The sequence below is a fragment of the Hypomesus transpacificus genome, unplaced genomic scaffold, assembly GCF_021917145.1.
Source record: "Hypomesus transpacificus isolate Combined female unplaced genomic scaffold, fHypTra1 scaffold_493, whole genome shotgun sequence".
Lineage (NCBI taxonomy): Eukaryota > Metazoa > Chordata > Actinopteri > Osmeriformes > Osmeridae > Hypomesus > Hypomesus transpacificus.
Genome location: NW_025814008.1, coordinates 16,359 through 27,123, shown reverse-complemented (window position 1 = coordinate 27,123; position 10,765 = coordinate 16,359). Strand labels below are relative to the sequence as shown.

Here is a 10,765-nt window from a genome sequence, read left to right as displayed (position 1 = left end):
GCTGACCTAGAGAAGAGGAGGAGAGAGGAGGAGGAAAAGACCTAGAGAACAGGAGGAGGAGGAGAAGACCTAGAGAAGGGGAGGAGAGAGGATTAAAAGACTTAGAAAAGAGGAGGAGGAGGGGAGGGGGGGGAGTAGTGGAGGAGAAAAAGAGGAGAAACAAAGAATCAAATAACCCTGAGTGTAATCCTGATTGGAAGAGTCATGACCCAGTCTTAACCAGGGCTCTCCACAGTTAACTAGCATGCACACAATCTGTTATGAATGAAGTCCTTGTGAGGTCAGTCTCACAGTCCATCACTTGTCATCCCAAATAAGTCAACCTGGCTCCTCCAAACCTCCTCCCACACCACAGGTCCTCCACCCAGACTGCTCCTCACCGCTACATCACTGTCCCACCAAACTACGACCGAGGGGGCCGTGCGTAGCTGCTCACAATTCAGCAGTGGGACATTATAGAACAAGACGTCGCACAACTATCGTCTCGTTAATAAATGACTTGGAAATGATCAAATACAATAACATACAATCTGTGATTAATGCAAAACTATAGAATGCCATCTTCATCTCATGTCGTCCCAAATATGTATTTTTGTAAAAATGCTTGAGTGTTGCACAGTGAAGGCCAGCATATATAAACATCTTAACCATGATCGCTGCAATAGCCATATAACTAAATAAATTGAAGGAATCATTGACCTAGCGAAATGGAAGAAGAGAGATGACAAATTTATGATTATTTAAAAATATATATCTTATTTAACTTTATTTTTCTTGCCTACAAAACGAAATTCTTGACTTTAAATTGTATTTCTTTTTTTTCTTTACACTATGCTAAGAGCATACTGAAAGTTGGGTGGTGTTGGACTAGAATTACATCAAGTGTGCCTTTTTCACCTATACCCAGCAAATCAACGTCATTTAACTATTTCAATACTGTACACAAAACTGGATTGTGATATATGATTTAATGTATAACTGAATTATGGCTACCTCCAGAGACTTTTTTGAAGGATTACATGTTATTTCATTGAATGCTGTAGCTACATTCCTATCGTAATTTATATTTAAGATTGATTATGTTCATTGAACATTCCATACAACGTATCTATTTGAACCTTGTTTAGTGTGTCATTATAATGGACAGAATGCAAATGAAATAGTGTTGATCGCATGAATAAAACATTTTTGTCTGAACTTGATTACCTGAGTGGGCGGAATCCTAACTCACGGTGATGGGGGCGGCATCATTTACGAATTAGGTCAATTTGCCGAGTAAAGCGTGCTCTAGAGTTGTGATCGATTTTCTCGTTAGCTCTAATTATATTGCAAGCTAATGGTCAAGTCTTGTATCCACTTCATACATGTTTTACAGATTGACTGCTCTATACGTGTTTAGATTGCAAACAAATGAAACGTCCAAATAAGTTGTTAGCAAACATGTTTTCTCGTCAATGGGGAAAGCGGAATCATTTTGTAGCGGTAAGTTCAACTACTTTTTTTATAGTTAGCTAGCTAGCTAGGTAGCTAGAGCTAGGCTAGTCACTAGCAGCTTGAAGGTGATTTCATGTCACTGTAGATTCTGAACACTTTCATGACAATGTTGAATATTAAATGTCGAATGTTAAGTAACAATATACAAATTCATAGTATGAAAATGAATGTCATTGTCAATTCGTTATACTTTTGGGTAGGAGTGCTTCGCCCTGTCAACAGATGAGCTAATTTGCTAGTTCTAGCTACTTTGCTTACAGTAACGGTTAGAACCGTTAGCAGGGACTCAAACTTGAAGGTCTCGCAAGTAGGCTACGAGTACAGTACTTCCCTGCTCTCACACTTTGCCAACCGCCAACCTCTTTATTAACCAAAATGTCCGACTTGACGAATTATAATAATTTGGATAGAGACATTTATTGTAAATGTTCCCCCCTAAATCATTATCTTGGCTAAATTGATTTGATAAAATGGGTTAAATGACGTTATCGAATAAATTTGTCTTAGGCAGAAAAGTAGGCTAACTGTACAGCAGCAGTTGTTACCGGGGTTTACATCCATTTCTGTCTTTTTACTACAGTAATGATCAAAAACTTTTCAGTTATGTCGTTGTTGCATGAATAGTTCATGCCAAGAAATTCTGAGTTAATCGTCAACATTTTACGATGTATTATGACATCGCATAACAAAGTAACCAACAAGTCTTTCAATGACAGACACTCCTGGCGGAACTAAAGTGTGTAGTAATAGTTTTTCAGTGTGTAAATACTCGACGTACCAGTGCGCTCTTATAACAGTCCCCCACCTACTCTCCACATGCTTGCGTGTGACACATTTCAGTGTGTTATTGTACGTCGCTGTGTTTCACTACCTCATGCTGACTCTGTATGAATGAATATGTATTCATCTTACATAATTTAATTGATTGGCTAGTAAGTCATGTTTATAAATCCCTTTCTGATTCTGATCATTTATCGGACTAAAAGCTAGCGAGGTGTCATCGTGTGCATTGATGATTAAGTAGCCCATGCCATCAACACAAGCCTTATATTGAGTCAGATTTCTCATATTTTATATGTACATATATTTAGTGTCAACCAACAAAAATATCTATGTTCGCTTGTCCGTGTTACAGTATAATAACATGGTTTTGCTACAAGAACGTTGACAATAGTACATAAGCTCATCAAGTTAACATAACTGAACTCTCGTGTTCCTCCCATCGAAACGTGCTGACGCGTGGGGTTCCATCAGCAATGTTTTGTGGGTACTAGAAATCATTTAGAATAATACGTATTTGTTGTCCAGTACGCTGTATTGGGTTAGTTTTATTCACACGGTTGGGATTGTACAGTCAAGCTGTACCTGAATGCTTAGTTTAATGGTTTGGTTTGACACCGTCAGTGTGAATGGCTTCGCTTTAAATGCCTTCCCCCTCTCGCCGGTATAATTGGCAAGACTATACTTTCAGGGATCATTTCTATAGTTCTTGACTTGCGAAATGTGTATCTAAAGTGTTTGGTCTCGCTATCCACGATGATGAGATGCGATATTCCCTTCTGAGCGCGAAGCGGGCTTTGAGTAATGATTCAGTTCATACGCTCTCTGCCATTGATGACCGTTCTTTGCTTCCTCGTGGAGCATTGAGGGAGGGAATATGATCAGAGTGGTAGTCCTTATGTTGTTAAATAAAAATATTGATAGTGGTGACTATTAGATTAATACAATTATTGTTGTGAGGCGGTTAAATAAATGCACACTGAGCAATGCTTGAATGTGATTGGTCCGTAATACATGCAGATCGAGATAGTCAGCATGATGTTAATAAAGAACGTTGACAGAACCACACAAGCTCATCAAGTTAACATAACTGAACTCCCATGTTACTCCCATCGAAACGTGCTGACGCGTGGGGTTCCATCAGCAATGTATTGTGGGTACTAGAAATCATTTCGAATAAAACGTATGTGTTGTCCAGTACGCTGTTTTGGGTTAGTTTTATTCACACGGTTGGGATTGTACAGTCAAGCTGTACCTGAATGCTTAGTTTAATGGTTTGGTTTGTCACCGTCAGTGTGAATGACTTCGCTTTAAATGCCTTACCCCTCTCGCCGGTTGAAACGTTAAGACTATACTTTCAGGGATCATTTCTATAGTTCTTGACTTGCGAAATGTGTTTCTAAAGTGTTTGGTCTCGCTATCCACGATGATGAGATGCGATATTCCCTTCTGAGCGCGAAGCGGGCTTTGAGTAATGATTCAGTTCATACGCTCTCTGCCATTGATGACCGTTCTTTGCTTCCTCGTGGAGCATTGAGGGAGGGAATATGCTCAGAGTGGTAGTCCTTAAATTGTAAAATTGAAGTATTCATACTTTTGACTATTTTCTTAGCAAAGTCATTGAAGTGGGGTGGTCATACAAATACAGATAGAGTAATGCTTGAATGTGATTGGCCCGTAATACATGCAGATCGAGATAGTCAGCATGATGTTAATAAAGAACGTTAACAGAACTACACAAGCTCATCAAGTTAACATAACTGAACTCTCGTGTTGCTCCCATCGAAACGTGCTGGCGCGTAGGGTTCCATCAGCTTTGTATTGTGGGTACTATAAATAATTTAGAATAATACGTATTTGATGTCCAGTACGCTGTTTTGGGTTAGTTTTATTCACATAGTTAGGATTGTACAGTCAAGCTGTACCTGAATGCTTTGTTTAATGGTTTGTCACCGTCAGTGTGAATGACTTCGCTTTAAATGCCTTCCCCCTCTCGCCGGTAGAATCGTTAAGACTATACTTTCAGGGATCATTTCTATAGTTCTTGACTTGCGAAATGTGTTTCTAAAGTGTTTGGTCTCGCTATCCACGATGATGAGATGCGATGTTCCCTTCTGAGCGCGAAGCGGGCTTTGAGTAATGATTCAGTTCATATGCTCTCTGCCATTGATGACCGTTCTTTGCTTCCTCGTGGAGCATTGAGGGAGGGAATATGATCAGAGTGGTAGTCCTTATGTTGTTAAATAAAAAATATTGATAGTGGTGACTATTAGATTAATACAATTATTGTTGTGAGGCAGTTATATAAATGCACACTGAGCAATGCTTGAATGTGATTGGTCCGTAATACATGCAGATCGAGATAGTCAGCATGATGTTAATAAAGAACGTTGACAGAACTACACAAGCTCATCAAGTTAACATAACTGAACTCCCATGTTCCTCCCATCGAAACGTGCTGACGCGTGGGGTTCCATCAGCAATGTATTGTGGGTACTAGAAATCATTTACAATAATACGTATGTGTTGTCCAGTACGCTGTTTTGGGTTAGTTTTATTCACACGGTTAGGATTGTACACTCAAGCTGTACCTGAATGCTTAGTTTAATGGTTTGGTTTGTCACCGTCAGTGTGAATGACTTCGCTTTAAATGCCTTCCCCCTCTCGCCAGTTGAAACGTTAAGACTATACTTTCAGGGATCATTTCTATAGTTCTTGACTTGCGAAATGTGTTTCTAAAGTGTTTGGTCTCGCTATCCACGATGACGAGATGCGATATTCCCTTCTGAGCGCGAAGCGGGCTTTGAGTAATGATTCAGTTCATACGCTCTCTGCCATTGATGACCGTTCTTTGCTTTCTCGTGGAGCATTGAGGAAGGGAATATGAACAGAGTGGTTACACTGATGTCAATATAAGACGGAAGTAAATATTTAATGATATAATGTTCAGTTTATTTGTCAAATGGCACGTACTGTGTTATTTTGTTAGTCAAGTGGTTGCTTATAGAGTTGGTTCTTTAAAACTAACTATTGTCGCGATTTTATATATCACAAGTATATTAAAATATTTTGATACTAATCCATTTTTCATACTTTTATTTTCATTGGTTTGGCGGCCCACCTGTATTACCCTAGCGGACGGCCCATAGGTTGGTAACTGGCCTAGACATTGGTGCGCACGTTTTAGGTTTTTGAGTGTCACAATCTGCCCTTTTTTACTGAACATACAGTTCGTACATGGTGTGTGCATGTCCCAAACGGAACTATACGTGACATCAGAAATATGTGCTATGACCTTTGAACTGTTGGGAGAAGAATGTTGGAATTAGATTCTTAGATGATTGGAACTATTTTATCTTAACTATTCGTTCGAATCTTTATTGAAATATTTTGTGTTTTTAAACATAGTCCTCGGTACGTTTTAAAACGTCGTAATGTGAACGTGTTTAAATCCCTGTCTTGTTTTTACATTGGATGACGTAGTACACAAACGACTTAATCAGGCTCGTGCCCACAAACACAGAGCTTGTTTTCTTCCTAATGTCCGTGTGCTCGGTAGTTCTTAGCTAAGCCTTCCACGAATGACACTGCTATATTTGGATATGTGCCTCTTTATCCAAGACGACATCGTTCATTTACATTCACATGAAGAATATGTAATCGTTTTGTAACGTAGAAAAGTGAATGCTTGAACAAGCTAGTAAGAGTGAACAAGCTAGCCAGCTATTGCTACCCAAAAATCTCAGTGTGTTTTTTTTTTTGTGGACGCGTTTCTTTTGTCAAGGCTCCATAGCTAGCTAGCGCTGACTTGTTCTTAAATTAGCAGAGCCATTGAGTTTAGTTTGTGCCAAGCCAGAAGAGGATGAACTGGCTTTTCTCCTCATCCAAGGGCTCAGGACCTTCCCCACCTATCAACAGCCTACAGCAACAGAGACAGAGACAGATCGAGAGCCTGAAAACTGCCCATTCCAGGTACCCATGTCAGTTAGCTAGCTCTGCTAACACACTCTTGAACGTCATGTTGCAAGCTAACTTGCTCTTTGACTGTTTAGTAAGCTATCGAGTCAGCTTGGATTGCATGTTAGCAAGCTATCAGTAACAAGGGAGCTATCAACGTAATTCGCTTGATGCTATGTTAGCTGTGTTGACGTTAGTGAGTCACAGTGTAGGCACTCGCAGGAACACTGTCGAACAACGGGAGTAGATTCTCAGCTTAAAGTATTATCATTGTTTACTAGAAGGAGAACGGATCGAACGCTTCCTGTGGCTAATCTACGAGCCTTTTAGCTAACTCCGTTCGTCAGGATCTCATTTAGCTGTAGCGTTGTTGATGTTGAGATTGACATAGTTTAACTGCTCTGTCCTTCCTCAAAATACGTTTTCCCTAATAGGTTCTACTAGGTGTACAGGTGTCATTGTGTGGGTTTATCATGGTGATATTAGACAGACGCCACACAGAGAGTTGACAGGATGAGAGTAAATGTGTGTGTTTCTGAATGTGTCTGTGTGCTCTCCCACAGTCTAACAGAGATCCAGAAGGATGTGGAATACAGAATACCTTTCACGGTCAACAACTCCACCATTAGTGTCAACATGTGAGTCCTCGCGTGCGGCGTCTATCTGTCCTAAACACAGCCACCTGTTTACAGGACGTCCTTACTCCCTGAGCGCTGCTTCCAGAAGCTGTTGACTCCTCTCTAAACATTAACAGCCTGGCTTGAATGTTGATCTTGACCGACCACCCTCCCCCTCTCCTCCCCCACCCCGCAGCCTGCTGCCCCCCCAGTTCCCCCAGGAGAAGCCCATGGTGAGTGTATACCCCCCCGTGGGGCACCACCTTGTGGACAGCAACAATGGCACCTTAGTCTCCAGCCCCGCCATCGCCAACGTGAGTCTCCTCCACACTGCCAGAGCTGTTCCTGTGATACTGTGTCTCTACGCACACATCACACATCACACAGACACTCAGACACACGCACACATCACATCACACAGACACTCAGACACATGCACACACACAACTAGATATATTACAGGATGCACTTCATAACCTCCATACCCTCACAGAGAAATCTATATTATTTGTTTTGTGGTCGTGTAGTTTGGAATGCACTCTGACCTGGGGAAGGTGGTACAGAGTGTTCTGGATGAGTTCTGGAAGAGTCCACCTGTCCTGATGTCTGGCACCTCCGGCTTCCAGTAGTGAGTTCCTGTCACCTGACTACACACTCGTCATGTGACCTTACTTCATCACAAAGGGAAATTCACGAAACACCATCAAATTCAAGCATGAGATCTGAGATTGGAGCAGGGGACCAGAGACACAGACCAGCATCAACGCTGCTATGAGTGTCTGGGGAATATAACTTACAATATCACGTTCATTCTCTCCTTCCTCCTTTCCTTGTTTCTCCTCCAACTCCTGCTCTTCTCATCTCCTCGTCCTCTCCCGTCTGCAGTAGCATGTACAAGCCGTCGGCCATGCCACCTTACCCCCCCCAGGGTTACCACTATGGCCCCCGCCCCCCTGGGGGTGCCCCCCCGGGCCTGGAGCCCCCCCCCGGCCCTCCCAGAGCAGCAGCCCCCGCCTACGGCCTCATCACGGACCTGCCCCTCCCTGTCCCCACGGCCGAGCACCAGGTACACACACACACCAAGACACACACACACACACACCAGGACACACACACTCTCTCTGATGTAAACACATGCTCAGGTCAAAGTATACTCCACAGGAGGTGTCCTATGTTCAACACCATAACATCACCGTGAACAACTGTAAACACAGGAAGCTAACACTTATCTCTCTCTTTCTGTTCGCATCTCTCCTCTCTCTCTCCTCTCTCTGCCTCTTCTTCTCCTCTCTCGCCCCGTCTCCTGCAGGCTGGGATGAATGGCCACATGTACAGGATGCCTGAGATCCCAGAGTCGTTTCCTGAGCTGGTGGAGATGAGGTACAGCCTGCCTCAGGATCACTACATGCTGCCTCAGGATCACTACATGCTGCCTCAGGATCACTACATGCTGCCTTAGGATCACTACATGCTGCCTCAGGATCACTACATGCTGCCTTAGGATCACTACATGCTGCCTCAGGATCACTACATGCTGCCTTAGGATCACTACATGCTGCCTCAGGATCACTACATGCTGCCTCAGGATCACTACATGCTGCCTCAGGATCACTACATGCTGCCTCAGGATCACTACATGCTGCCTCAGGATCACTACATGCTGCCTTAGGATCACTACATGCTGCCTCAGGATCACTACATGCTGCCTCAGGATCACTACATGCTGCCTCAGGATCACTACATGCTGCCTCAGGATCACTACATGCTGCCTCAGGATCACTACATGCTGCCTCAGGATCACTACATGCTGCTGGGCTGACACTCTGGAGCCTGACCTGTCCTAACCATGTCCCTCTGTGTCCTGGTGTGTGTGTGTGTGTCCGTGTGTGTGTCCTGGTGTGTGTGTGTCAGTGTGCCCCAGCTGAAGGAGCTGAGTGAGCAAGAGGACGTTCTACTGGAGCTGTTTGTGTCTCTGCCGCAGCTAAAACACATCACCTCCGACAAGGAGCAGCTGGTCACCAGCATCGTAGACATGGCCAGTGAGTACCTCACTTCATGTTTCTTCACCATCACTTCCTGCTTTCCTGATCATGTGATCCTTATCATGTGATCCTGATTTTAACATCAGCGCTGTCCTCAGAGCCAGCTCAAACCTCTTTCTGTTTCACTTTAGCTCAGGCTAGACTTATGTGCTCAGTCATGTCTGCTGTGTTCTCTGGTTCCAGAGAAGAACCTGCACCTGGAGCCCCAGCTGGAGGGGAAGAGGCAGGAGATGCTCTTCAAGGTGAGGTGGACACGCCCACACAGGAACTAGTCATGGTCACCTGACAGTACAAACAGGAAGTAGTCTTACTAATGTTGTTGTTGACAGTATGAACAGCTGACCCAGATGAAGTCAGCCTTCGAGACCAAGATGCAGAGGCAGCATGAGCTCAGTGAGGTGAGAGGCGACACAAACACTTCCTGGTCGTCTTCCTGGTCCTCCTCCTGGTCCTGTACACATACTATTGCTCTACCCCCCTCTAACCTGTCCCCCTCCCCCCAGGCTACACCCCCCTCTAACCTGTCCCCCTCCCCTCTGCAGGGCTGCAGTCTGAGCGCCCTGCAGGCCAGGCTGAAGGTGGCAGCACACCAGGCAGAGGAGGAGTCGGAGGAAACGGCCGAGAACTTCCTGGAAGGGAGAACAGAGATAGACGACTTCCTGTCCAGCTTCATGGAGAAGAGAACGGTGGGAGAGAAAGGAAGGGAGAGAGAGAGAGGAAGGGAGAGGGAGGGAGAGAGAAAGGAAGGGAGAGAGAGGGGGAGGGAGAGAGAGGGAGGGAGAGAGAAAGGAAGGGAGAGAGAGGGGGAGGGAGAGAGAGAGGAAGGGAGAGAGAAGGAGGGAAAGAGAGGGAGGGAGATAGAGAGGGAGGGAGGAAGAGAAATAGGTAGGGGAGAGGGAGAGAGAATAAAGTTTACTGTGAACAAAATGTAACATTTCCTCATCCTCCTCTTCTCCTCCTTCTCTTCGTACTCCTCCCCCACTTCCCTTCTCCCCCCCCCCCCCCTCCTCAGCTCTGCCACAGCAGACGGGCCAAAGAAGAGAAGCTGCAGCAGTCCATCAACACACACGGCCAGTTCCCTAGCAACCCCTAGGCCCCGCCTACCAGCCCTGCCCCTCACTAATGGTTTTATAAAGGTAAACAAAGATACTAAATATCAAGTTACTGTCTTCGGTTGATGGAATGTTTTATTCCAATGGTTAACACCTTCAGTATTTCTAGAAGTGTTTCTTAAATTTAACAAAAGTATTTTTTATATATTGAAGTATTCCTAAAATGTTGACATTTTTGATTTCCCCCCTATCTCCTTTCCTCCCTCCCTCCACCCTCGACCCTCCCTCCTCCCTCCCTCCACCCTCCCCTCCCTCCCTCCCTCCACCCTCCTCTCCCTCCACCCTCCCTCCACCCTCCCTCCACCCTCCTCTCCCTCCTCTCCCTCCACCCTCCCTCCCTCCTCCCCTCCCTCCACCCTCCCTCCTCTCCCTCAGGTTTGGAGTGTGTGCCAGACAGAAGAGTCTGAGGAGAGCTGCTTGTGTTCCTGCCCGACTCACAAACATCAGCCGGTGTTCAGATGTGAAGTGGAACCAGACTCAGCCTGAACTCAATTCACTATACAGTTTCCTATAATGATGATGAAGATGATGATGTGCTTGGATTTGTATTGACTTGAATTAGGAATAATGAGAACTACTCTGTGCTGCCCAACACTTTACACACAAACAATGGATACTGTATTTAAATAATGTTGATAATAGGCTTTCTAATAATCAAAGACACACCTTGTATTATATGTTATTTAATTTGTTTAGGTGAATTAAAACCGTTTAGAATACGTCTGTGGATATACTTTTTTTTTTACCTGTCTTGAGAAATTTT

The 10,765-nt window shown here is 44.2% G+C and overlaps 1 protein-coding gene and 4 non-coding genes across 6 annotated transcripts; all 5 read left to right on the top strand.

Moving 5' to 3' along the window:
* Nucleotides 1–2,949: 2,949 nt before the first annotated feature.
* On the top strand, nucleotides 2,950–3,165 carry LOC124465424. Its single transcript, XR_006955796.1, has one exon. It is a non-coding gene; the product is annotated as a small nucleolar RNA U3 (small nucleolar RNA).
* Nucleotides 3,166–3,619: 454 nt separating this feature from the next.
* LOC124465425 lies at nucleotides 3,620–3,835 on the top strand. Its single transcript, XR_006955797.1, has one exon. It is a non-coding gene; the product is annotated as a small nucleolar RNA U3 (small nucleolar RNA).
* Nucleotides 3,836–4,284: 449 nt separating this feature from the next.
* LOC124465423 lies at nucleotides 4,285–4,500 on the top strand. Its single transcript, XR_006955795.1, has one exon. It is a non-coding gene; the product is annotated as a small nucleolar RNA U3 (small nucleolar RNA).
* Nucleotides 4,501–4,955: 455 nt separating this feature from the next.
* LOC124465426 lies at nucleotides 4,956–5,171 on the top strand. Its single transcript, XR_006955798.1, has one exon. It is a non-coding gene; the product is annotated as a small nucleolar RNA U3 (small nucleolar RNA).
* A 592-nt stretch (nucleotides 5,172–5,763) lies between these two features.
* vps37a (VPS37A subunit of ESCRT-I) lies at nucleotides 5,764–10,721 on the top strand. Of its 2 annotated transcripts, XM_047017192.1 has the most exons (12): nucleotides 5,764–6,246; nucleotides 6,795–6,869; nucleotides 7,045–7,162; nucleotides 7,376–7,476; nucleotides 7,734–7,914; nucleotides 8,158–8,228; nucleotides 8,760–8,887; nucleotides 9,074–9,132; nucleotides 9,220–9,288; nucleotides 9,433–9,576; nucleotides 9,903–10,026; nucleotides 10,378–10,721. In XM_047017192.1, the coding sequence occupies exons 1-11, from the start codon at nucleotides 6,137–6,139 to the stop codon at nucleotides 9,981–9,983; spliced, it is 1,137 nt and encodes a 378-aa protein (XP_046873148.1). In that variant the 5' UTR covers nucleotides 5,764–6,136; the 3' UTR covers nucleotides 9,984–10,026; nucleotides 10,378–10,721. The 2 variants fall into 2 exon arrangements, with proteins under 2 accessions (XP_046873148.1, XP_046873147.1); XM_047017191.1 differs by lacking the exon at nucleotides 5,764–6,246 and having other exon boundaries at nucleotides 6,730–6,869; nucleotides 7,737–7,914.
* The last annotated feature ends 44 nt before the right edge of the window (nucleotides 10,722–10,765 follow it).